This window comes from Bacillus rossius (assembly GCF_032445375.1).
Source record: "Bacillus rossius redtenbacheri isolate Brsri chromosome 4 unlocalized genomic scaffold, Brsri_v3 Brsri_v3_scf4_2, whole genome shotgun sequence".
NCBI classification, from domain to species: domain Eukaryota; kingdom Metazoa; phylum Arthropoda; class Insecta; order Phasmatodea; family Bacillidae; genus Bacillus; species Bacillus rossius.
Window position 1 is genome coordinate 23,614,979 of NW_026962011.1, and position 21,321 is coordinate 23,636,299.

Below are 21,321 nucleotides of genomic sequence, written 5' to 3' on the forward strand. Positions count from 1 at the left end.
AGGAGGGAAGTCGATTTGAAAGAAGGATTAGGTGAGGTGTTGTACAGGAAGGAGATGGAAATAAAACATAGATTAGAGAGGGTAGAGGAAGAAGTAAAAAGGGAGGATGGGTTGAGAAGTGTGTTAGTAAGGGTCGAAAGGCTGGAGTGCGAGCTGAAGAGGACAAAGGAGGAAGTTGAGAAGGAAAGGCAGATGAGAAAGGAGGCAGATGTGGAGGTAGATAGGCTGCGCAGGAGGGTGGAGGAGCTGGAAGGGAGGGAGAAAGTAAGGACTCAAGCTGTTAAGGCCACATATGCAGAGGCATGTACTGGGGAAGTTCAGGAAACAGGTGTCAGGTTGCAGAATGAAGGGGTAGCAAGGAGGGTGTGGGAGGAGGCCGGCAGTAAGGCTGTGGGTACAAGCAACGTAGATGTGAACAGGCATGAAGAGGGCAGGGATACGAAAAGGGGTACAATAGTTAGACAGGAGCCCGAAGTGATTTTCCTGGGCAGCTCTATTGTGAAGGGGGTAGAATTGCAGGGGGTGGGGAAAGGAAGTATATATAAAGCTGCGTTTGGGGGTGCAAAGATTAGGAACTTGGGGGAGAGGGTAGGCTGCATGAAAGGAAGCAGTAAAGTTAAGGTGGTGGTTGTTCATGTAGGGGGAAATGATGTGGCTGGTAGAGTGGTGGGGAGGGAAGTAGAGGAGGATATGAGGGGGCTAGTGGGCAAGGTGAAGGAGAAGTTCCCTGTAGCCAGAGTTGTGGTCAGTGGGGTACTAGTAAGGAGGGGTATAAACTATGTCAAGGCTGCGGCGGTCAGCGAGGTGTATGAGAGGGTGTGTAGGGACTTGGGAGCCATGTTGGTAGATAGCAGGAAATGGGTGGGGCAGGACTGTGTGGGCAGGGATCAGGTTCACCTAACAGAGAGGGGAAAATGGATGCTAGGAGACCTGCTAGGAAGGGAGACTTCTGGCCATTTGGAAAGGGCAAGGTTTGAGCAGCAGGGAAGAAGATAGCAACTAGATAGTGAGGAAGGTGGAGAGAAGGGGGGTGATTGTGAATATAGAGCCGATAGCAATGCTAGGGAGGAGGTGACAGCTAAAGTCAACAAAACTCAGATTGGTTGGACGGGGAGCGAGGAAGGAGGAAAGAGGGGGGTGGAGTTGGATAGGGCTGCAAGAGTGCTGGAAATCGGGGTTCTAAGGGGAAGGGGCACTCGTATCAGGGCGGAAGGGACAGAGGCGCAAAGGGGAAAATGCCAATATGTAAAAGTCGCAGTTATAAACTGTAGAAGTATATATAAGAAGGTGGAGGAGTTCTGGGGCAGGGTGGAAGCCTATGGGGCGGATATCATTGTAGCGGTGGAGACATGGTTGGACGAGGAAATTAGAGATGGGGAACTGAAGAGAGCACACTTTGAAATATTTAGAAGGGACAGGAACAGGAATGGAGGAGGGGTAATGGTGTGCATGCGAGAGGGACTCTGTGGTAGGGTTGTATGGGTTGGGGGGAGAGCGGAGTTATTGGAGATGCAGTTCCAGGTAGGAGAGAAAAATGTACGGCTGATTGCGGTGTACCGGCCACCAGGGCAAGGGGATGAAGCCATACGGGAGGTGCAGGACAGGTTGGACATGCTAGGGGAAGGCAAGTGGGTGATAGTGGCGGGGGATCTGAACATGCCAGGGGTGGCATGGGAAAAGGGGCCGGAGGGGATGGGGTCAAGGGAACAGAGATGGGCATCTCAACTGGCAAACAGAGGACTGGAGCAGGTGGTGACTGAAAGCACCAGAAAAGGTGCCATGAGAGGAGAGCAGGATGACGGGAACCTGTTGGATGTGGTACTTGTGAGACCAATGGAGGCGGTCAGGGGAAGTGTGGTAATGGAGGGCATCAGTGATCACAGGATCCCAGTAGTGGAGTTAGACGTGGGCTGGAGGGAGAAAAGGGTAAGGAGGGGAAACGTGGTAAACTGTTGGGGTAAGGCTGATAGAGTGGGGGCAGAGGCATTCCTGAAGGGGGAATACAGTAGATGGGTAGATATAGAGGACCTCGAAGGTAGATGGGCTGCCTTAAGAAATATTCTGCTGCAGATGGCTACACGTTTTGTACCTCAGAGGAGGGTAGGCCAAGGAGGTGACCCTCCCTACTATGGAAGGGAGTTGAAAGTGTTGAAAAGGAAATGTAGGAGGCTGCATGCGAGGGCAAGGAAGCTTGGGGGAGAGGAGATAGAGGCGGAAATGAAGGCGCTTGGGAAGGAACTAGGGAGGAAATCGCGGGAAGCAAGGGATGCTTACATGGAACAGCTGATGGGGGAAGGGGGGACGGTAAATGGGGCGGAGCTCTACAGATACATAAGAAGAGTGAAGGGTGAGGAGGGAATAGGGGTTCTCAGAGGAGGAGGGGGGCAGGAATATACAGAGGACAGGGAAAAGGCAGACTTACTGCAGGAGCAATATCTGGCAGTATTTACAAAGGGGGAGGCATGGGAGGGTAAAGAGGACGACAGTTTAATGGGCAGGAAGGCCTTTGAGCTGCGACTGACAGATGTAATTAAGGTGATCAGGAGGTTGAAAGGGAGAAAGGCAGCTGGGCCAGATGGTATAGGGAATAGTCATTTGAAGTTGGGTGATAGGGAGATTGGGAAGTACCTGTTGGAGGTTTTCAAGCAGTCTCTGGAGGAGGGGAAACTACCAATGGAATGGAAGGAGGCAGTGGTAGTTCCCATCTACAAGGGGGGAAATGATAAGGCGGAGCCAGGAAGTTACAGGCCGGTCAGTTTGACGTCCTGTGTAGGAAAAGTGATGGAGAGGTTGGTAGGAAGGTACGTAAAGGGGGAAATGGAAGATCTGGGGTGGGTGGATAACAGGCAGCATGGATTCAGGATGGGGTTCTCATGCGAGACCCAGATGGCTGGGCTGTTGGAAGACCTGGTGGAAGCGGTGGACGGGGGGAAGCAGATAGATGCAATCTTTATAGATTTTGAAAAGGCGTTTGATAAGGTCCCCCATAGGAGGTTAATGGAAAAGGTTGAGTTGCTGGTGAGGGATGGAAGGGTGGTAAACTGGGTGGGTGATTTCCTGAGGAATAGAAGACAAAGAGTGAGAGTGGGTGAGGAAAGCTCCGAGGAGGGGGAAGTGACGTCGGGGGTGCCACAGGGGAGTGTGCTGGGGCCTCTGTTGTTCACAATTATGATAAACGATCTGGGGGAGGGCATGAAAGCCAGATGGAGGCTATTTGCAGATGACTGTGTAGTGTATGAGGTTGTGGGGGAAGGGGGATGTTTAACAGAGGACTTGATAAGGTTGGAGCAATGGACGGAGAAAAATGGAATGTCCTTGAATGTTGGTAAGACAAAAGTTGTCAGATTTACAAAGAGGAGGAAAGTCACACGAAATGTATATTACTGGAAGGGGCAGGAGATAAGAGAGGCAGCAGGATATAAGTACCTGGGGGTGACACTGAAAAATGACCTAGGATGGGCGGAGCACATAGAGGGGGTGGTCAGGAGGGGAAGGCAGGCGCTGGGGTTGCTTGGTAGGACCCTGCAGGGAGCTGGGAGGAGGACAAAGGAGAAGGCATACTCCACATTGGTCAGGCCAATGTTGGAGTATGCGGCGGCGGTCTGGGACCCCTACCTGGTGACTGAGGTGAAGGAGCTGGAAGGGGTGCAGCGCAGAGCGGCTAGGTGGGTGATGGGAATGTGGAGAAGGAGGGAGGGGCAGGATGGGAAACTGCATAGCCCAACGGAAATGATTAAGGAGTTGGGGTGGGAAACGTTACAGAGGAGAAGAAGAGTGGAAAGGTTGGTCAGGATGTTCAAGGTGCTGAAGGGGGAAGGGGGATGGGGGCAATTGGGAAGCAAAGTACATAGAGGGGAGTACAGAGGACGAAGAGACCACAGATGTAAGCTCCAGAGGGTGTGGAGGCGGACAGAGAGAGGGCGGAACACCTTCCTGGTGAGGACGGGGAGGGAGTGGAATGGGCTGGGGGAGGAAATGGTGGAGGTCAGGGATGGGAGGGAGCTGAGGAGAAAGCTGATGGAGGGGGGGGGGAGAGGGGAGTGAGTGGGAGTTCTTGCCACCGGGTGAAAGCCCAATTGCAGGTTAAGTAATAATAATAATAATATGTATCGGGACCACGATTTTGAACCGCTACTACGACTCGAAAAGATCGATTGTCATAGAATCCACTGCAACTGTTTGTGGTATTTTGATTGCGTGCCATCTATTTTACTTCTCTGGCTATACGTAATGTACAAGGCCACTAAACAAAAGACGAAACGTAAATAAACGTGTAGGAAAAATGTATTTTTTATCCTCCTCAGTACCAATTTATCAGAAAAAATTTTTTGTACTCTGAGAAAATGTACAATATACTGTACATGCTATAATTATTATAATAATAAGAATATTTAAGGTTTCTTTGCTGGAACCTCTTCCAAAATTACTAGTTAGTCATAAAACCACTATCTGACAATTTATTTTTTACAAGTGCTTTCTTGGCATTAAAGCGTACCAGATTGGAATGTACAGTATAGTGTACATTCCCACTGAGGAGGTTATTGTTTGAGGCAATGAGACTTATTAAACGTAACGAAATATCTGTAATTATGATATGACGCAGTTAGATTAATTTTGTAATATATACAGATATTACCGTATTTCGTCCTAAAATGTGTAACAAAATATTACACGGTAAAAACCTACTTAATTACGCCGGGACGTAATTAATCGGCAAAGTAATCGTTAAGATAATCTGCGATTACGATTAATCGGTAAGTACCCATAATCGCCGATTACGATTCATCGGTATCCGCATCGGTGCACCACTAGTTTTAACATTAATTAAAACAGCAAGCATCATGTGCCACCGGATAAATCATACATGATCATGCCAACAGGATCAAGGAATAAACTTGGATACGTGATACGGAACAATTACCCAGGTGAGGGTTGCGATAAAATGAAGTGTCTTTTTAATTTTTATGTTGAAATTAAAGTTTTTTTTCCCTTAACAATTGATATACACCTGTCTTCAAGAAGTGAAGATACGAGAAGGATTTGTACTTTCACCTAATCCATAAAGAATTAGATGCCATTGGTAACAGCTTCATTTCAGTTTTTGTGGGAAAATTGTACATCTTAGGCAGTTAAATTTTGCCAGAAATACACATTGCCTGTGTTAATGATTAAATACTTCTGCACGTTTTTTTTATGCATTAGTTTTGTTTGCGATTTGTAATGCAATTCGGTAGGTACCTACGAAAATCCTAACCTTAACTTCAATCAACGTGATTCTACTAGAACAGAAATTGTTTTTTGGACATAAAAAAAGGCAGCAATTTAATATAATCCGAAAATATGTTACATGTTATGCATTTTAACAAATGTAATGATACGTAAACAAAACATTTTTAACAATAATGAGGTTAAGGCAAACACTGTCCCGAAGGTAAGGAACTTACTTATTGTTTTAAAAATATTGCTCTCCTAAATCATTATATGTTACGTTTACCGATATTTAGCTAAATGATTTGCATATAAGGGGAAAAAAAATAAAATCAATATTTTAATAAATATTAATGCATGCACGAAAAAAGTCACAAGCTCGCCAACATTCAGTTGAAGCTGAAAATTTCCCTACTATTCAAATTCGTGTTTTAAGCATATTAACTGCAAATTGTACTTTCTACGATCAATGTTGTATTTAAATTAAAATTTAATTGTAATTTTCAACGTAAGTCTTAGTCCATAAGGTATTTTATCTCAGTTTTAAGCCACTGCAACTTCGGTTTAATGTTTGTCAAGTTTGCGTTTTTGTATAGCAACTAGGGCATTTCTGAATAAAAAAAACGTAGAACTGCAATAGCATTGAGTGTCCACTCTGTACTAGTACTTTATTTACTCTATGCTGACATTCTTCAAGGCTCAACCCTCCCAGAAAAACAGACCATCCTGTCTCTCTCCCTCCCTCCCTCCCACCCCAACTCACATTCCTACATTTCCCCCCTTCAAGAGACATCAACACTTCAACACCCACTTGCCCTCCTCCCAAGCTTCCACACTGCGTGTGACAAAAGCCAGACTTATAGTCCATTCCCGGTAAAAATTAATATTTTTAAGGCTCACGCGACAGCCATTTACCATCAGTAAATTCTGTATAAGTCACTATGATACACTTTGTTTTTTAGCCACACAGTAGTATTTATGCTGGGAAATTACAGAATCTTTGAAATGTCTTGAATGGAAAAAATTAGCAGGGCCGTAAAATTATTTATTTTACCGCAAATGAACTATACTCACCCTTCCTTCCTCACAACATTTCCGGCACCTGACGCATGGCACCTGACGCATAGCAACGGAGATTAACTTATACAACTGATGGGGGGAAACACTAGAAATGCAAGGACTGGAATTCTTACAGCTTGAGTGTCTGCCTAAGCTACATTATTTTATTTATTTTATTGTTGAGAAAATGTGAAATACCTTAATGCGCATGAGCACATCTTTTTTTATTAATTTAAAATTGGATATATTGTAAGTAGGGCTGTGCGGGAAAGGATTTTTTTTTTTCGGGAAATTCTCGGGCGGGAAAATATTTTTCCCGCGGGAAACGGGAACGGGATCGGGAAAAATTGATTGAAATATATTAGGGCTGTGCGGGAAAGGATTTTTTTATTCTGGAAATTCTCGGTCTGGAAAATATTTTTCCTGCGGGAAACAGGAATGGGATCGGGAAAAAATTGATTGAAATATATGCTTCATATCAATTTTGTATCCTATAAATATGTTTATTTTTTAAATATGTTTCAAAATAATTTATTCTGTATTGAATTTTCTTTGCAATGTGGGATGCTGTTTTAGGTGCCTTATCAACCCATATGTGCTACTGTAACTTGTTTTAATAATTTTTTGACACTGCTTGCATTTTGCGGTTTGGTTAGCATTTTTCTCATAAAACTTCCACACGCCTTTTAACTCGGACGTTATTTTTCCCGAGTTTTCCATACGGACAAAGTAAATATTAACGAATTACAGAATACCACATAAATTCCACTAAAGATAGCCGACAAGCACCGTAAACTATTAGACAGTGTAACCAACTACCAATATACCTCCAAAACGCTGAAGTTTGTTTATCTTTAAACTCAAAATCACTAAAAAATTAACTGTCCGAAAGAAAATATACTTTTCTTCATTTCAAAGCTATTACGGTAACTTGTATTTAATTTTACAATATTATTATTTTTTTATTTTGGCTTTTAAATCTCCGAAAATATGACAAAAGAAATACGTGATCCGATCAACAGGAATCATTTATGCTTTGTTTATGGCCTGTTGGCATCCAAAGGAAACTGATTTTCGGACATCTCGTGATGTTTGATAAAGAAAAATATTTTAGGTGTTTTAAATCGGCAGAATACTAATTATGACAAAATATTAGTAGTGTCTATATTTTAGTTAAGAAAATTAATGGCATAGAAAATTCGGGCATTATTTAATGCAAAACTGGCGTATTGCTGTCATGTTTGACAAGTTTCTCTCGTGAGTAGAGTTGGGATAAAACCATTTTCACGTATTTTTGTTTGTTTTGCTATAAACATCAAGTGAGGCATTCATTATTTTTAATGCTGTCGTATTTCGGGTATGTTATAATTACGTACGTATGTCAGACATTATGAAAACAAGTAATCATTAAACCTGGAAAAAAAAAAGTTTAAAGATTGCTAAAACAGAATAAAGATTTGCGGTTTTCCTTCTTTCCAGCACTGTAAATGTTTATTTTGAAGGAAATGTGTACAGTAGAACCCCTGTCATACACTTTTCAACGGAGGGCACAAAAATGGTGTATGATGCGGGAAAGTGTATGAAAAGGGAATGGCAATAATACAATTTTTTTTTCAATCTAGCATACCAGCAGAATGTCAGATCAAACATAAATACATATGCGTAAATAATTGCATCATATTAATAAAAGATATGAATTCATCTATATATATATATATATATATATATATATATATATATATATATATATATATATATATATATATATATATATATATAAAATCTATATTATATATATAAATAATAAAACCACCAGAAATGTAAAATACAGTTCATAATCAAGTAAAGCTGACATGAGAAACAGTGGCCTTACAAAATGTTATGAAGTCCTTTCTTGGAGGGAGGGGGAAAAGTCACCAAGCCTAAATTAAAAATAAAAATAAATTAGGCTATTGTAAAAAAAATCATAACTTTTTGCTTGTTTGTTTTATTTTACAAACAACTTTAAGCAACTAAACAATTATCAATAAAATTTTAATTTGAGAAACGTAAAATACAAAACAATCCGATCGTAAGAAAATAATAACAAACGGGTATATTCAGTTCAAAGATTAATGAATGCACAAAATATGAGATCCGTGCCTTGGTAAAACGCGTGCACCATTTTCATAATAATTGCTAGTTTGTGCCCCTAGTCTCGCTTCGGTGCTGGCTATAGATGCTACTAGCGAAGTGCAGTCTTCCTGATACTATCCATATCTATGGTGATATAAAGTTATTTTCTTACATTTGCAATTGTAAACAATGAACGTTTTTCAAAATAAAAGCATTAAAACGTAGTTTATAAGGAGGAATATAAAAAAACATTTGTGAATTTTAGGGCTTTTCCGCTTCGTAAAAACGTATGAAACGGGAAATTAATGATTTTATAAGTGTGTGTTCCGGGAAAGTAAACCATTTGTAAAAGTACTTTCGGCGGGACCAAGATTAATTGGCGTATGACACGGGAAAATGTATGAAACTGGAACGTATCATTGAGATTCTACTGTATTAGGTTCATTAGCTGATTGATTTGAGGTTTTGTTATATCTAGTAAAGATAAACGTGAAATTCCCGAAAATTTCGGGAAATTTATTTTCCCTCCCGACGGGATAAGAGCCTCTATGTTCCCGAAATTTTTCCCGAATTTCGGGATCCCGCACAGGCCTAATTGTAAGCTATTATGTAGCAATCTTGAACAGCCTTTTCAATTTATTTGTAACTGACTGTCTCCGCGCTTCCTTCCCATCCTGTTTCAAATGCTTGGTTAGATTTGATGTCGTGAAACTACTTTTATCTTTACCACCCCGAGACACGTTTTTACCACAGTGGTCTCCGTGCAGATGCGACATGTCGAAACTTGTATGAGTCAGCATTGCCGTACCTGGTGATATTATCGTTGCTGTGTCGTAGTAGTCGTTTTTGTTTGTTATTGCTGCTGTGTTGTGCAGCGCGAGCGCCAGACGGGCAGGCTATAAAGATAAGATAACGATAACATGAGGTATTCACTGCCGGCAATGGTCTATTAGTAAGCAAACATAGCTGCCGTTTTATTTCTTTGAAAAATATTGCTGACAATGTATTGATAGTGCTTAAAAGGCCGTTTGTATTTTTTGTAACCCGATACTAATGTATCGGCCCGATACCATGCCCGATACAAGTACATTAAAAAAAAGTTAAGTATCGGTATCGGAACAACTCTAATTTTTACTCAACTCTTAAAAACAAACACAGCAATTCCATAATGTAAGTGGATATGAGCTGGACGTCCAGTGAACAGCTAACTGCACTCGGGCAGGCTAAGTATAATCTGTAACTGGAACTCCCACCAGGTCAGGAGCCAAACCAACCTGTTCTGCTCCTCCAGGTGGAATATGATGCTCTGCAACTCGAGCTGTGGCTGGGCGTGCCCAACCAGGCGGGAGCCCCGGACCACCGTCTGGACGGAGAGTTCGCCATCCGTGTCGCCCAGCAACAAGTTGCTGTCGTCCTCCCTGCATGCCGCAATGGTCCTCTCGCACACCACACCTCCTCTGTACTTATCGTCACTACCCTCTACCCACATCACAACATCATGTGGCCCGCTTCAAGAATCTTTAAACAACGAAATATCATCAGTGTATTAGCTATCATTTGTTTTTTTTTTGGCTTTATATACGTAGGATAAGTTGTCAGCAGACATTATTATGAAGCCATATTCTCACCAAAATACTGTAAAAATATATATTTTTTTATTTTTGTATAATCCATATATTGTTTCTTGGCAACTCTTCTTAGACCTGAAGTTTTTTTTTTAGTTTTTTTCGCAATACAATTTTTAAGAGCGTAATTTTTTTCCCCTTCTTCAACTGCCACATATTGGTTATTTATTGTAAAGAGTAACATGGCATTCAAATTTTTTTTAAGAAATTTAAAATTAATTGATATTGTCTGGGCCTCGGATTGGTTTCAGAAACACTAACTGGCCCTCGAAAAGAGAGAATCTGGCCATTTCTGCTCCAGGCTAAAGGTTCCCAAACAATTTCAGTTTTATTTCTTTCACTACAGGTAAGCACAAACACATATAAGTCTGGAGTCTGGGATATTGACGAAGGAAATGGCTATAATGGCCTATAGTAAGGAATCATCCCCACTTTTCCTCGAGTGATTTCCAGAAACAATGGAAAACCACAAACATGATGGTTGGACCAAAATTCGAACCCAAATCCTCCAAAAAGTGAGTTCAACGTTTTATCATTTGAGTCATGTATCTTTGTACGAACCTAAATAAAATCTTTTACCAGTTCATGGACTCGAAATGCCTCTTTCCCATGGTTTCGTGGTATTCCAATTCCAATCATATTACATATACTGTATGTAGTATTCTTGTCTCCCAAGAACTAGACTGTAACCCTCCAGACTGTCCCTACGAACCTAGATTTTGGTTAAAACACATGAATTAGTGAAATACTGCTCAATGCAGTATGAGACCTGTCTAAAACATTTCATGCAAACATAAGGGAAGGGATCTGAGAATAATCCCCCATCCTTGAAAACAGGGAAATAAAAGAGAGAACTGCCCCCCCCCCCTCCCCCCTAAACTCTAGAGAGAGAAAAAAGTGATTTAAAAAGACCCACAAGGGCAAAAAATGAAGATTTGGGCATTTTTGTAATAAGAGGGTGAAAGGGCAGTTCCACTATAGAAAAATGAGGCTTATGGCAACATAACTCAGACTTTGGGAAAGAACGGAATTTAAGTCTGAAAGTCTGGGACGAGTCTAACAATGTCCTTTCCATCTTCCTCACAGCATGAGAATAATGAAAGTAAAACAGATGACTAGGAAGGAAGGAAGGAGGGAGGGAGGAAGGGAGGGAGGGAGGGAGGGAGTACCACATTTGTACTCTGACCCTTCCTTTCCTTTTACAGACCCCAGGGCAACGAGTGCTCGTACACTGCATGCAAAGCGTTCTTCCCAAATCTGTTAAATGCATTAATGGGGACATAAAGCTTTTCCTCAGCCATTTGCCTTCGATAATAATAGTAACAAGTATATGAAGAATCTCCAATGCAGGTGGTCGCAGGTGGGTGTGGGAGTAACAACCCAACCTAAAATACCCAGAACCTGTGAGCTCAGTCTGCGGAAAAACTTTCATTCTCTGACAAAATCTGCTTCACACAACATACTATAACTCACTGTAGCCATTAGACAGAACCCTTACTACAATCCGCTACAGCTGCCGTGCTTACCCACTGTCACCTGTACCATCATGAGGCTGCAACGGCAAGCTACGCAGCTGCGAAGAGTTCTTCCTCATCTTGTTCACCAGTAGCCTGAAGAACGCTCTGGTCGAGTCCGAGGATGATGTCTGAAACACAACACGATGGCAATCCCTTGGTGTTCTTTCGCTATGATGCCCTAGGTGAAGTGTTAAAACTATTTCAACTACATTTTACCAGGGACCTGCAAATTTAGGTTCTTCAAGAAGAAATGTTTAGAGCTTGAGTTGAATTACAGTATAAACATTCAATGCTCACACAAAAATTAGTTTCTGATGATTACACAAAGTTTAGTTTTAAAAAGATAATGGATTTCACTGTATGTGTTATAGTTGTATCTTCCACGTTTGCAAGTAACGGTAATACAGTCAAAATTCAATAATACAAACATGAGGGGATCATAATTTTCAATAATGAGGTTTGTACTAGCCATATTACTTAATAGAAACACAATTTTGATAAAATTTCTAAATCTAAAACAAATAAAGATGAAAAGATTTTTTTTTTATTTAGTACATCCATTATAAAATTAAAAAATCCAATATGCACCCAGTAAACTTGCACTAAATGTACTTTTTTTAGGGGACTGTAAAATACAATTTTAGGACAGCTACACCTGTAGCTTAAAAAAATTATTTTTATTGTGCTACTTTTTAAAGGATTTAAGACAGAAGAATAAAGCAAAGGTTTAAAAACTAACTACAAAAAGACATACCATAATTTTAGGGAAAAATATGAAATTTCTAAGCATTTTATCCTCCAACCTATCCTGAAACAAAGCAATACCAACAAAATAATTTTAGTTGATACTTCACATCATAGGCGTAGATTCCAGGGGGGCCAGGGGATCCGGAATTTTGACGCCCCTCACTGAGGGGACCCGCTTACGATTGAAAAATCGTGACTGTGAAAAGGGGTTGATAAACGTAAACATCAAATCTATGTTTCATGGAAAACATTCGTACATTTTAAAGTTTTCTGCTTATTGCATGTGTATAGGCCAAAATATGGGCAGTATACACCACACAAGCACACTGTCGAGAGATGACCTGTGTCGGTTCAAACCCTCACCCAGAAACTCTCGGATTTTGCGGGCCCTCCTTGGGAATCCTACAGATTTGCACCCCTGCTTCACATTGTTTCTTTACATTATTCTGATATATTTGTATTAACCATCCTTTAATTTACACAATTTTTTACCATTATAAAAAAAAATGTATTGCATAATAACTAGTGGTGCACCAATATGGATACTGATGAATCATAATCGGCAATTATGGGTACTTTCCGATTAATCGTAATCGGCGATCATCTTGAAGATTAATTTGGGGACTATCTACGTGTTTAATTTAATCTTAAGTAATAACTAAAAAGGATATTATGATACCATTTTTTGCGATTCAGATAAATTATTTGGAATGAGGTGAAATGTTTTTAATAATACGATACATACCGCATTTGTGCAAAGTACATTTTAGGACGAAATATGGTAATATTTATATATATATTACAAAATTCATCTAACTTCGTCAGATCTTGATTACAGATACTTCATAAAGTTTAATATATCTAATTGCCTCGAACAATAAAAATACATTTTTCCTACACGTTTGTTTATGTTGCGTCTTTTGTTCTGTCTTTTGTTTAGTGGCCTTGTACATTACCTACAGCCAGGAACTTAAAATAGATGGCACGTAATCGAAATACAACAGTTGCAGTGGATTTTATGACAATCAATCTTTTTGAGTCGTAGTAGCAGTTCAAAATCGTGGTCCCGATACCTTCTAGAGTTTATCACTGTGTTTTACCAACTCGTTATGGGCGTCTTTGCCAACATTATTCGTTGTTGTGTTATTTGTGTGTGACGTGAAAAGTGAAAAAGTATTTATAATTTTATACATTCAGTCAACATAAATAAAATCACATGTACTAGAATTGGTTTTTTTGTAATTTTTATAATATTATAGTGAGATGGCGAGTAGGGAGGAAAACAGTGAAGCGTGGAAACATTTTCTTATAAACTTAAGTAAACAAAATAAAGCAACATGTTTACATCGTAAAATGGTAATTTCTCATGGTGGTGGTGGTAGTGGACTGACCAATCAGCAGGGATACACTACTACTAACCTATGGAACCACATCAAGCGAATGTATCCTGATAAATTAGTGGAGAAGTGTGCTAATGTAACCACATATGATTGTGATACAGATGGGGTTCCAAGAAAAGTAATGAAATTGGCTCAAACAAAAATAACAGACATCATGGAAAAGAAAATACAGTATTTAATGTAGGCGTGTTCTCGGCCAGCACTTGTAGGAAGACGCCCCTGATGCAGTCACCTGGGTGCAGTGCTCCTGGACAGGGTGTTTCAGCTTGTGGCGCTTGCTGGTGCGGCCGAGGAAGAAGCACGTCTGGCACTGGTTGTACCCCAGGCACTGGAGGCACTGGTAGCGCAGTCCTCGCACCGGGTACATCTTGCACACATGGCACTTGACCGTGTGGCTCACTGCGGCACCAAACACAACCGCTCACCACTCGCCACTGACAATCCCTGTTTCCTGACATCTGGACTGTGAGTCTGCCAGTACGCCAATAATATTTGTTATTCGTGAATAATGTGATTCTGATTACTCAATTTGACATTTCAAATCAAATAATTTTTAATTTTAATTTTTTAATTATTTTTTAATTTTTACCAATAAATACACCAAGTGGGACTCATTAACAGCATGAGCAATTTTTAAAAAAATTTAAATTGTACAAAAGATAATATTTGAGAAATTTGGATTTCTTTTATGAAACATTTTTACACACATTGTTTTTATGTGTGAAAAATATGTAATTATGATTTTAATTTATTTATAATACTTTATTTTTATGTATATGATAAGTTGATTAACAAAACTATTTTTAAATTTAAAATTTTACTTGTTTAATAAAATGCAATCCCAGCTTGTTTTTTTCCCTTTCATTTTACCCCTCTCTATTTTGGTTCCAAATATATTACTGTGTTTTATCGCAAACTGTCACACGTTTTATACTAAAATCAAGTTTGAAAATCTGTTTTGGCATAGTCTTCTTTTGGAAATGTTTTGGAAACTTCTAAAACTATTGGAACATTTTAAGAACTTAGAGTAAGTACATAACATACTATATGTTCACCAATATTCAAAAAAGAATGATTAAACATTTTCTCACATTCAGTGCAATGAAAATATTTTGAATGTTTTTAAAACTCAATGCATCCAGCATTGAATGTCTTAATGAATTTCATATTATGCCTACTAAGGTAGTTATGCAATTAATAAAGATGATAAAATTCAGTAAAATACTTTCCAGCAAACATAATTCTGAAAACGACCAGGATTTTTGACTTTAAAACACTATTTTTCATTCCTTGTACTAATACATGGTCGTATATATATATTTTTTTGGACAAAGATTTAATGCATTATTAAGATGGTTAAAAATAAATAATGACAAATTTGATATCAAGGAATTTTTAATTTATTTAAATTTCATCCCCTGTTTTTAATGGTAGGGCCTAGAAGTTTGTTTCATTAAAAATTGTTTCAGCTAAAGGATATTGATAAAGTTTAGGAGTTTTACTATAAATTATAATGGATTTGATAGTATATCTATTAAAAAGACTTCTTTGTCTTTCTACCCTTATTTACACTGCTTGCAGTGACAGTTTGAACATAAAATTTACTTTAAACAAAAGTTTTCAGTAATACAAAAATTTAAACAAAAATAAACATTAAGTCAATAGAGTACATGCATGGTAGGGAAGTTTTATTAATTTTATTTTTTCCACCCCCTGCAATAATAGTTTAAGACAAATTGTTTCAGACAAAAGTTTTAGATAAAAATTATATCATATTCAAACAATGTGAACGGAATTTATAATGTGCCCACTAGGGGAGTTTTGAATTTTTTGTTATTTAACCCCCGTTTTATTCCACCCCTTGCAGTCATGTTAGGTCGTATAACAAATTATTTCAGATACAAGTTGTAGATAATAAATCAAGGTTTTACATTAAATTAGAATGTATCTGATAATGTACATGGTACAGAAATTATGCATTTTTTTTTAATTCTTCTCTTTCCTTTCAACCCCCGGCAGCAATGACTAATCTAAAAAAAATTGTTATACAAAAGTTTTAGATAAAAATTATAAGATTTACAAACAATATGAACAGATTCAATTGTGTCCTTACTAAGGGAGTTAGGAATTTTTTTTGTCTTCCAACCCTTTTTTTTCCAACCCTTGCAGTTATGGTTGATTGTATAAAAAATTGTTTCAAGCAAATGTTTTAGATAATATTTATATGGTTTACCAACAATTTGGAAAGACTTAATAGTGTGCGTATTAAGGAAGTTACAAATTTTTTTGTCTTTCAAAACCGTTCAATTTCCACCCTTTGCAATAAACGTTATTGTATAAAAAATTGTTTCAAGCAAATGTTTTAGATAATATTTATATGGTTTACCAACAATTTGGAAAGACTTAATAGTGTGCGTATTAAGGAAGTTACAAATTTTTTTGTCTTTCAAAACCGTTCAATTTCCACCCTTTGCAATAAACGTTGGTTAAATAAAAAATAATTTTGGACGAAAGTTGTAGATAATATTTTTAAGTTTTACAATAAAAAGGTATGGATTTAATAGTGTAAAATGTACGGATATTATTACTGTTTTATTAATTTATACTCCTATTTTTTCAACCCCGTGCAGCAATTGTTCATCTTATCAAAAATTGTTTCAGTCAAAAGTTTTAGATAAAAATTATAATATTTACTAACACTTTGAACGAATTCGATGGTGTGGCTACAAACAGAGTTATGATTTGTTTTGTCCTCTGACCCTTGTTTTTTCCACACATTGCAGTTATAATTGGTCATATCAAAAAATTTTTTAGACAAAAGTTTTTGGTAGAGCTGGGCGAACCTCAGTTCTCTGGTTTTGAACCGAACCGAATCGAACCATAGCAAAAAAAATTCGAGCCGAACCGAACCTCATACAGAAATAATTGTTTTGAATTAAAATGAACCGACGACCAGCATTTTGGTATTTAACTGAATGGTGAGAAAGAAAGGTTCTCCAGCCATATGTATGTAAAATTAAAACATTATATAGCTTAGCTTTATTAAAACATTGCAAAACATTTTATAAATAAAGTTTATGCAATAAATAATGAAGGAAAGAAAACAGTTTAGAGAAAATCATTTCGCATTTAATTTAAGTTTTACTTATTAAAAATGTTAGGTTATGTCTACCACAAAAATATGTTATGTGGCCTTATGCTGAATGTTCGTCATCTTTATAATATATTTTTATAAATGAAGGTTAGTGTATACTGAAAAAGAAAGGTAGTCTTTTTGAAATTTAGATGGAACTTTTCATGAATTAAACCAACATCGGAAAAAAAAAAAAAGATTACAAGTTTTGATCTCTAGTTTATTACATATCCAGTTGTTATAATTACATATTGTATTGTATTGTCTCGTGGTAATAATGGGATTTGAAAGTAAAAGTATATATTTTTAAATTGTCACTGAAAACTAGATGCTGCGTGGCATATTGCCGAAAACGAAAATTAGAGCACGTCGGCCTGTCGTTCTCCATATTACCTGCTACTGTTTTTGAAGTTGAAAATTAAAAATATATAACGGAATGGAAAATAAATATAATAAACAGAAAAAAAAATAATTACTAAACGATCATCAGTTTCAATCTGGCTGTATAATTTGAACTTTACTAGTGCAGAAAAATATTACATAATTAAGTACACTTGTAGTACTAACTGTAAGGTGAAATGGTGGTCGTGCGTTTAAAGGCATCGTGTTTCAGAGCTAACTATCGCGGGTTCGAATCTACCTTGAACCGAAGTTTTTTTCTATTGTGGAAATTTTTTTCTATTGTAGAAATAGTTTAACGTCCCATTATAAGGACAAAAATAAAGCAATTTTACAATATCGGTAGTCTTTATCGAAAAAATATAAAATATGGCAACTACAAAGGTGACAACTATCGCGCGCTAAACCTTTCTCGGGTTGTATCTGGCTGTAATTTTTTCGTTGTCAAGTTGCAAAGAAATGGTATGATCGCAAGGGTTTTGTTTACAAATTTAAGCAAACGATTATTACTATGGGAGTGGCGCCTCTCCCTTTACTTACTCTATGGCTATAACGAGGTCTTTTTCAGGAATTTACGGGTGCCTTGGTTATTTGTCTGCTATATCTTCACCCCTCTCGCTCGCCACTAGACATCTTGCCGTCACATTCTTCAGCCTTGCAGTCGCCACCTAAGTGCGTGACTTTAAAAATAGAATCCCATCCTTTCTTTCTTTTACCAAACTTCCGCTTGGCTTCAAGGCCAAGGTATGCTCGACTCGAATAAACCAAGCCTTCGGGCTTGTGCACATTTCCTATTATTTAGAAAATAGACAAAATCTATTTTTTCCCGCCAATAAACATAACAATGCGCACTTTTTTTAAAATATAAATGCTCTTAATTAATTTGTTGGGACATTTTCATTAACGAATAATAACATTGTTTATAACTATGTTAGGGCAAAAAAGTTAGAGCCGTCTGTATACTTGTTGCTAATTGATCGCGTTAATAATACACAAATATTTATAAACTTGTTTGGAATTATTTGTCGTGACACGTTTACAGACAGGTCACGTTATTTATTTTACTATCTGACAAATAGTAGGCACTACCGTATTTATTTCCGAATCGCTAGGACAGTTTTGTTTTGTTTCGGTCAGTTGTTGGGGTATCTGTCCAGGAAGGGGGTGGTGATGGTTTGAGTTTAATCCCAAATTTATTTTCAAAGAAAGTTTACAGGTTTCTTTAAATGAAAAAAGTATAGTTTTCAAGCGACTATTTCGTTTGAGGCGTACGTGCGTTGCCATACTCCTGCTTTTTTTGTAAGGAATTAAATCGTCGCGATACACTAGCGCCGCCTGTTAGCTACATCCCGAACCAACATGGTCGTCAGCAGACAGCAATGCTGCGTCGACTGCGGGCCAAGTCGAGTAATCGATTGCGGGCTGAGATGCTATACTTACGTGTCGTGGTAGGGTATTCTGGTTATTTTGACGCAATCGGTGATCGCATCCGTACTTGTGGGGTATCGTTTTAAAGAGAATTCACACATCTGCTCACAGAAATGAATATTTCTTTAATAAAACTTGTTATTTTCCAATTATACAGGTTCAAACATAATTTTTATGCAATTTTCGGTTAATTTTTATTTTTTGGGGGCAAAATCTGTCCAATTTGGTTATAGCGAGGACACGGTTATAGCGAGGATCAAACCCGGAACCGTGACACCTCGCTATAACGGGACTCTAGTGTAATTGAATTTTGTTGTGCTGTTTTGTGAATGGTCTCAAATGGGGGTTAGAAAAACGTAATTTTTTTTTAACGAACGTTCGGTTTTTCGAATATATTTTAAAGGTTTCGAACCGAACCGAACGTAAGGGTTCGGTTCAGTTCGGTTCGAAATTTTCGAACTTCGCCCAGCACTAGTTTTTGGTATTACTCCATACAAGCTATAATACATTCATACAGATGTAATATTCATTATATTATGGAAGTTACAGCAATTTTTTAGGTTTTTCAAAAAACTTACCCTATTTCTATCCCTTTTGTCTGATATTGCCCATTAACGAACTCGACCGAGATTTTCCACTAGTAGATTTTATGAATCAGTTTGGAAATGATTTGTGAAGATTTACGACAGTTATCGTGTCCAAAAAATAGTGATATGTGTGTGTGTTTTTTATGTCTATATATAAACTTTTAAGTTGGTTAAGGTTTTGGAGTCTATTGACCATGAAACGAAAAACCATATACAAATTTTCTGGAAGTCGAACCATGATAATTGCTATAAATAAAAGGTAGTATTTCTTTGAAATCTACCAAAAAGTATGGATGCAATTTTTATGCGAAAAAGGCATTTTTTGTTAAGTGAAGTTATTCATAAAAACAAAATCTGTTCATGGAAAGTTTGACTATTTAACAGGTAGAGTATGCAAAAGCACACCTAACAATTTAATTGATAAGTCATAAACACAAACATTTTGTTCAACTTTCAATAGAAAAATGAAAACCGTGACCCAAACATGAGCCAAACTAACAGATAACTTGCATGCAATTGGCGAGCTATTGATATCGATATTTGACTACAAGTGCGCTCTATACAGGAATCAACATAACCAAACATGAATAATGCTAACTAGTGCTGACTACATTTTTATAAGCAGTACACAGCGGCGACAAAGAGGAACCCACAAACGTTTTAACATTTGAAAACGTCTTTAAAAGAAAATTTACATATCAGACAACTTCATATTTCTGTTAATAAAATAAATAAGCTGTAATATCCAAATGTATACATATTACATTTCAACTGTAAAATAAATCATTTTATATGGGAAAAAAACCTACAACAAAGCACTCGGAATCTAACAGTGGGACCAAAAACATCATGAGACGTTTATGAGAGAAATTTTTTCCTCCAAATTTTGATGTCCTAAAATAACGGTGTGACGATTATATGATAAATCTCTGTACTATCTTTTTCATTTGACTGTATTTTGAATCAAGTTTGCTTAATTTTCCTGTGACTTCTAAAAAAAACCATTTCCCTGTATGTTAAATTTTGATAAGAAAAATATTTTTTATTCATAAATAATTTGATATTCAATAAGAATATTTAAAAAAAAAAAAAACCAAACAGGATTTGTAGAAGCTTAGTGCTGGAAAACTGACAGCATTCTTGTTTAGACAATGATGATACAGCAATCAAAATGGTAAACCTTGATAATTACACTGAACACAGCATTGTAAAACAATAGCAAATATAATCCTCAGGTTGATACAACAAGTGTTTTGAGGTTCTCACCAGTTTCTGCTGCCTTCAAGCGGTGGAATGTTGACAGCCAAGACAGCAGTTGTGGCTCCTTGTAAAACCAGCCAATGAACACTTCCTCGGTGACACCCACATTGCCTTGCAACTGCAAATCGTAAAAAAAAAAAAAATAAATAAAAAAAAAAAAAAATCATATATAAAAATCTGATACAATGTGTACTTAATCAAAACAATGTAATGACATTGTATTGAACTGATTTATTAACTTTATGGTTGAAAAACACCCACAAAATCTCAATTATCTACCTAATCTGAAACAAAGATTATACAGACATGATGCAGAGTAAAAGTGGACATGAGAAATTACTATATTACTATATTACTATATTTTAGATTAAAATCGCTTAGTTGACTTAAGTCTGTACATTCCTAGGTAATTCAAGACCATCAGGCTTTCGGACAGTTGGATTCCAGATTATCGGAAGTCTATTGTACATCTGGCTCATCATGTTGCTTGAAGGAAGTCACTGTTATAACATGTATACACTGCTTCATTCATTGCAGCAAGCTACAGTGAAACACACTAGAACAAACTCCCCTTTCACACAGTCCTAATACAACACTATCCTACAACCAGACTCTTATTTTTTTATTCAATGTTAAGGTCTTGTAAAGCAATTGATCATAGCCTTGTAGCATCCCATGCCCTTACCCTTCCATTTTATTAAACTGCTGTGTAAATATTTATTCATTATTATGTTTTTATAATTAGAGGTACAAGGGGGTCATTTGTTGGTGTAATGTAAATAAAAGCTATTTATCTACTTCAGAGGTATTTGTGTACGTATTAGTAATGTGTTATATGGTCAT

General features: G+C 37.5%; 1 protein-coding gene across 4 annotated transcripts in view; it reads right to left on the reverse strand.

Annotated features, from left to right (window-relative positions):
* The window catches only part of LOC134542377 (dystrophin-like), a 73,580-nt gene that overhangs the window by 22,936 nt on the left and 29,323 nt on the right, over positions 1-21,321 (reverse strand). For 2 of the 4 annotated variants that reach the window (XM_063386557.1, XM_063386558.1), the window contains 5 exons: positions 20,485-20,596; positions 13,904-14,070; positions 12,279-12,332; positions 11,534-11,652; positions 9,657-9,800 (listed from right to left, as the gene is read on the reverse strand). In XM_063386557.1, coding sequence (XP_063242627.1) covers positions 9,657-9,800; positions 11,534-11,652; positions 12,279-12,332; positions 13,904-14,070; positions 20,485-20,596 — 596 coding nt within the window. The remainder of the gene's footprint in view (positions 1-9,656; positions 9,801-11,533; positions 11,653-12,278; positions 12,333-13,903; positions 14,071-20,484; positions 20,597-21,321) is intronic. The other 2 variants (XM_063386560.1, XM_063386561.1) reach the window with 1 other exon arrangement.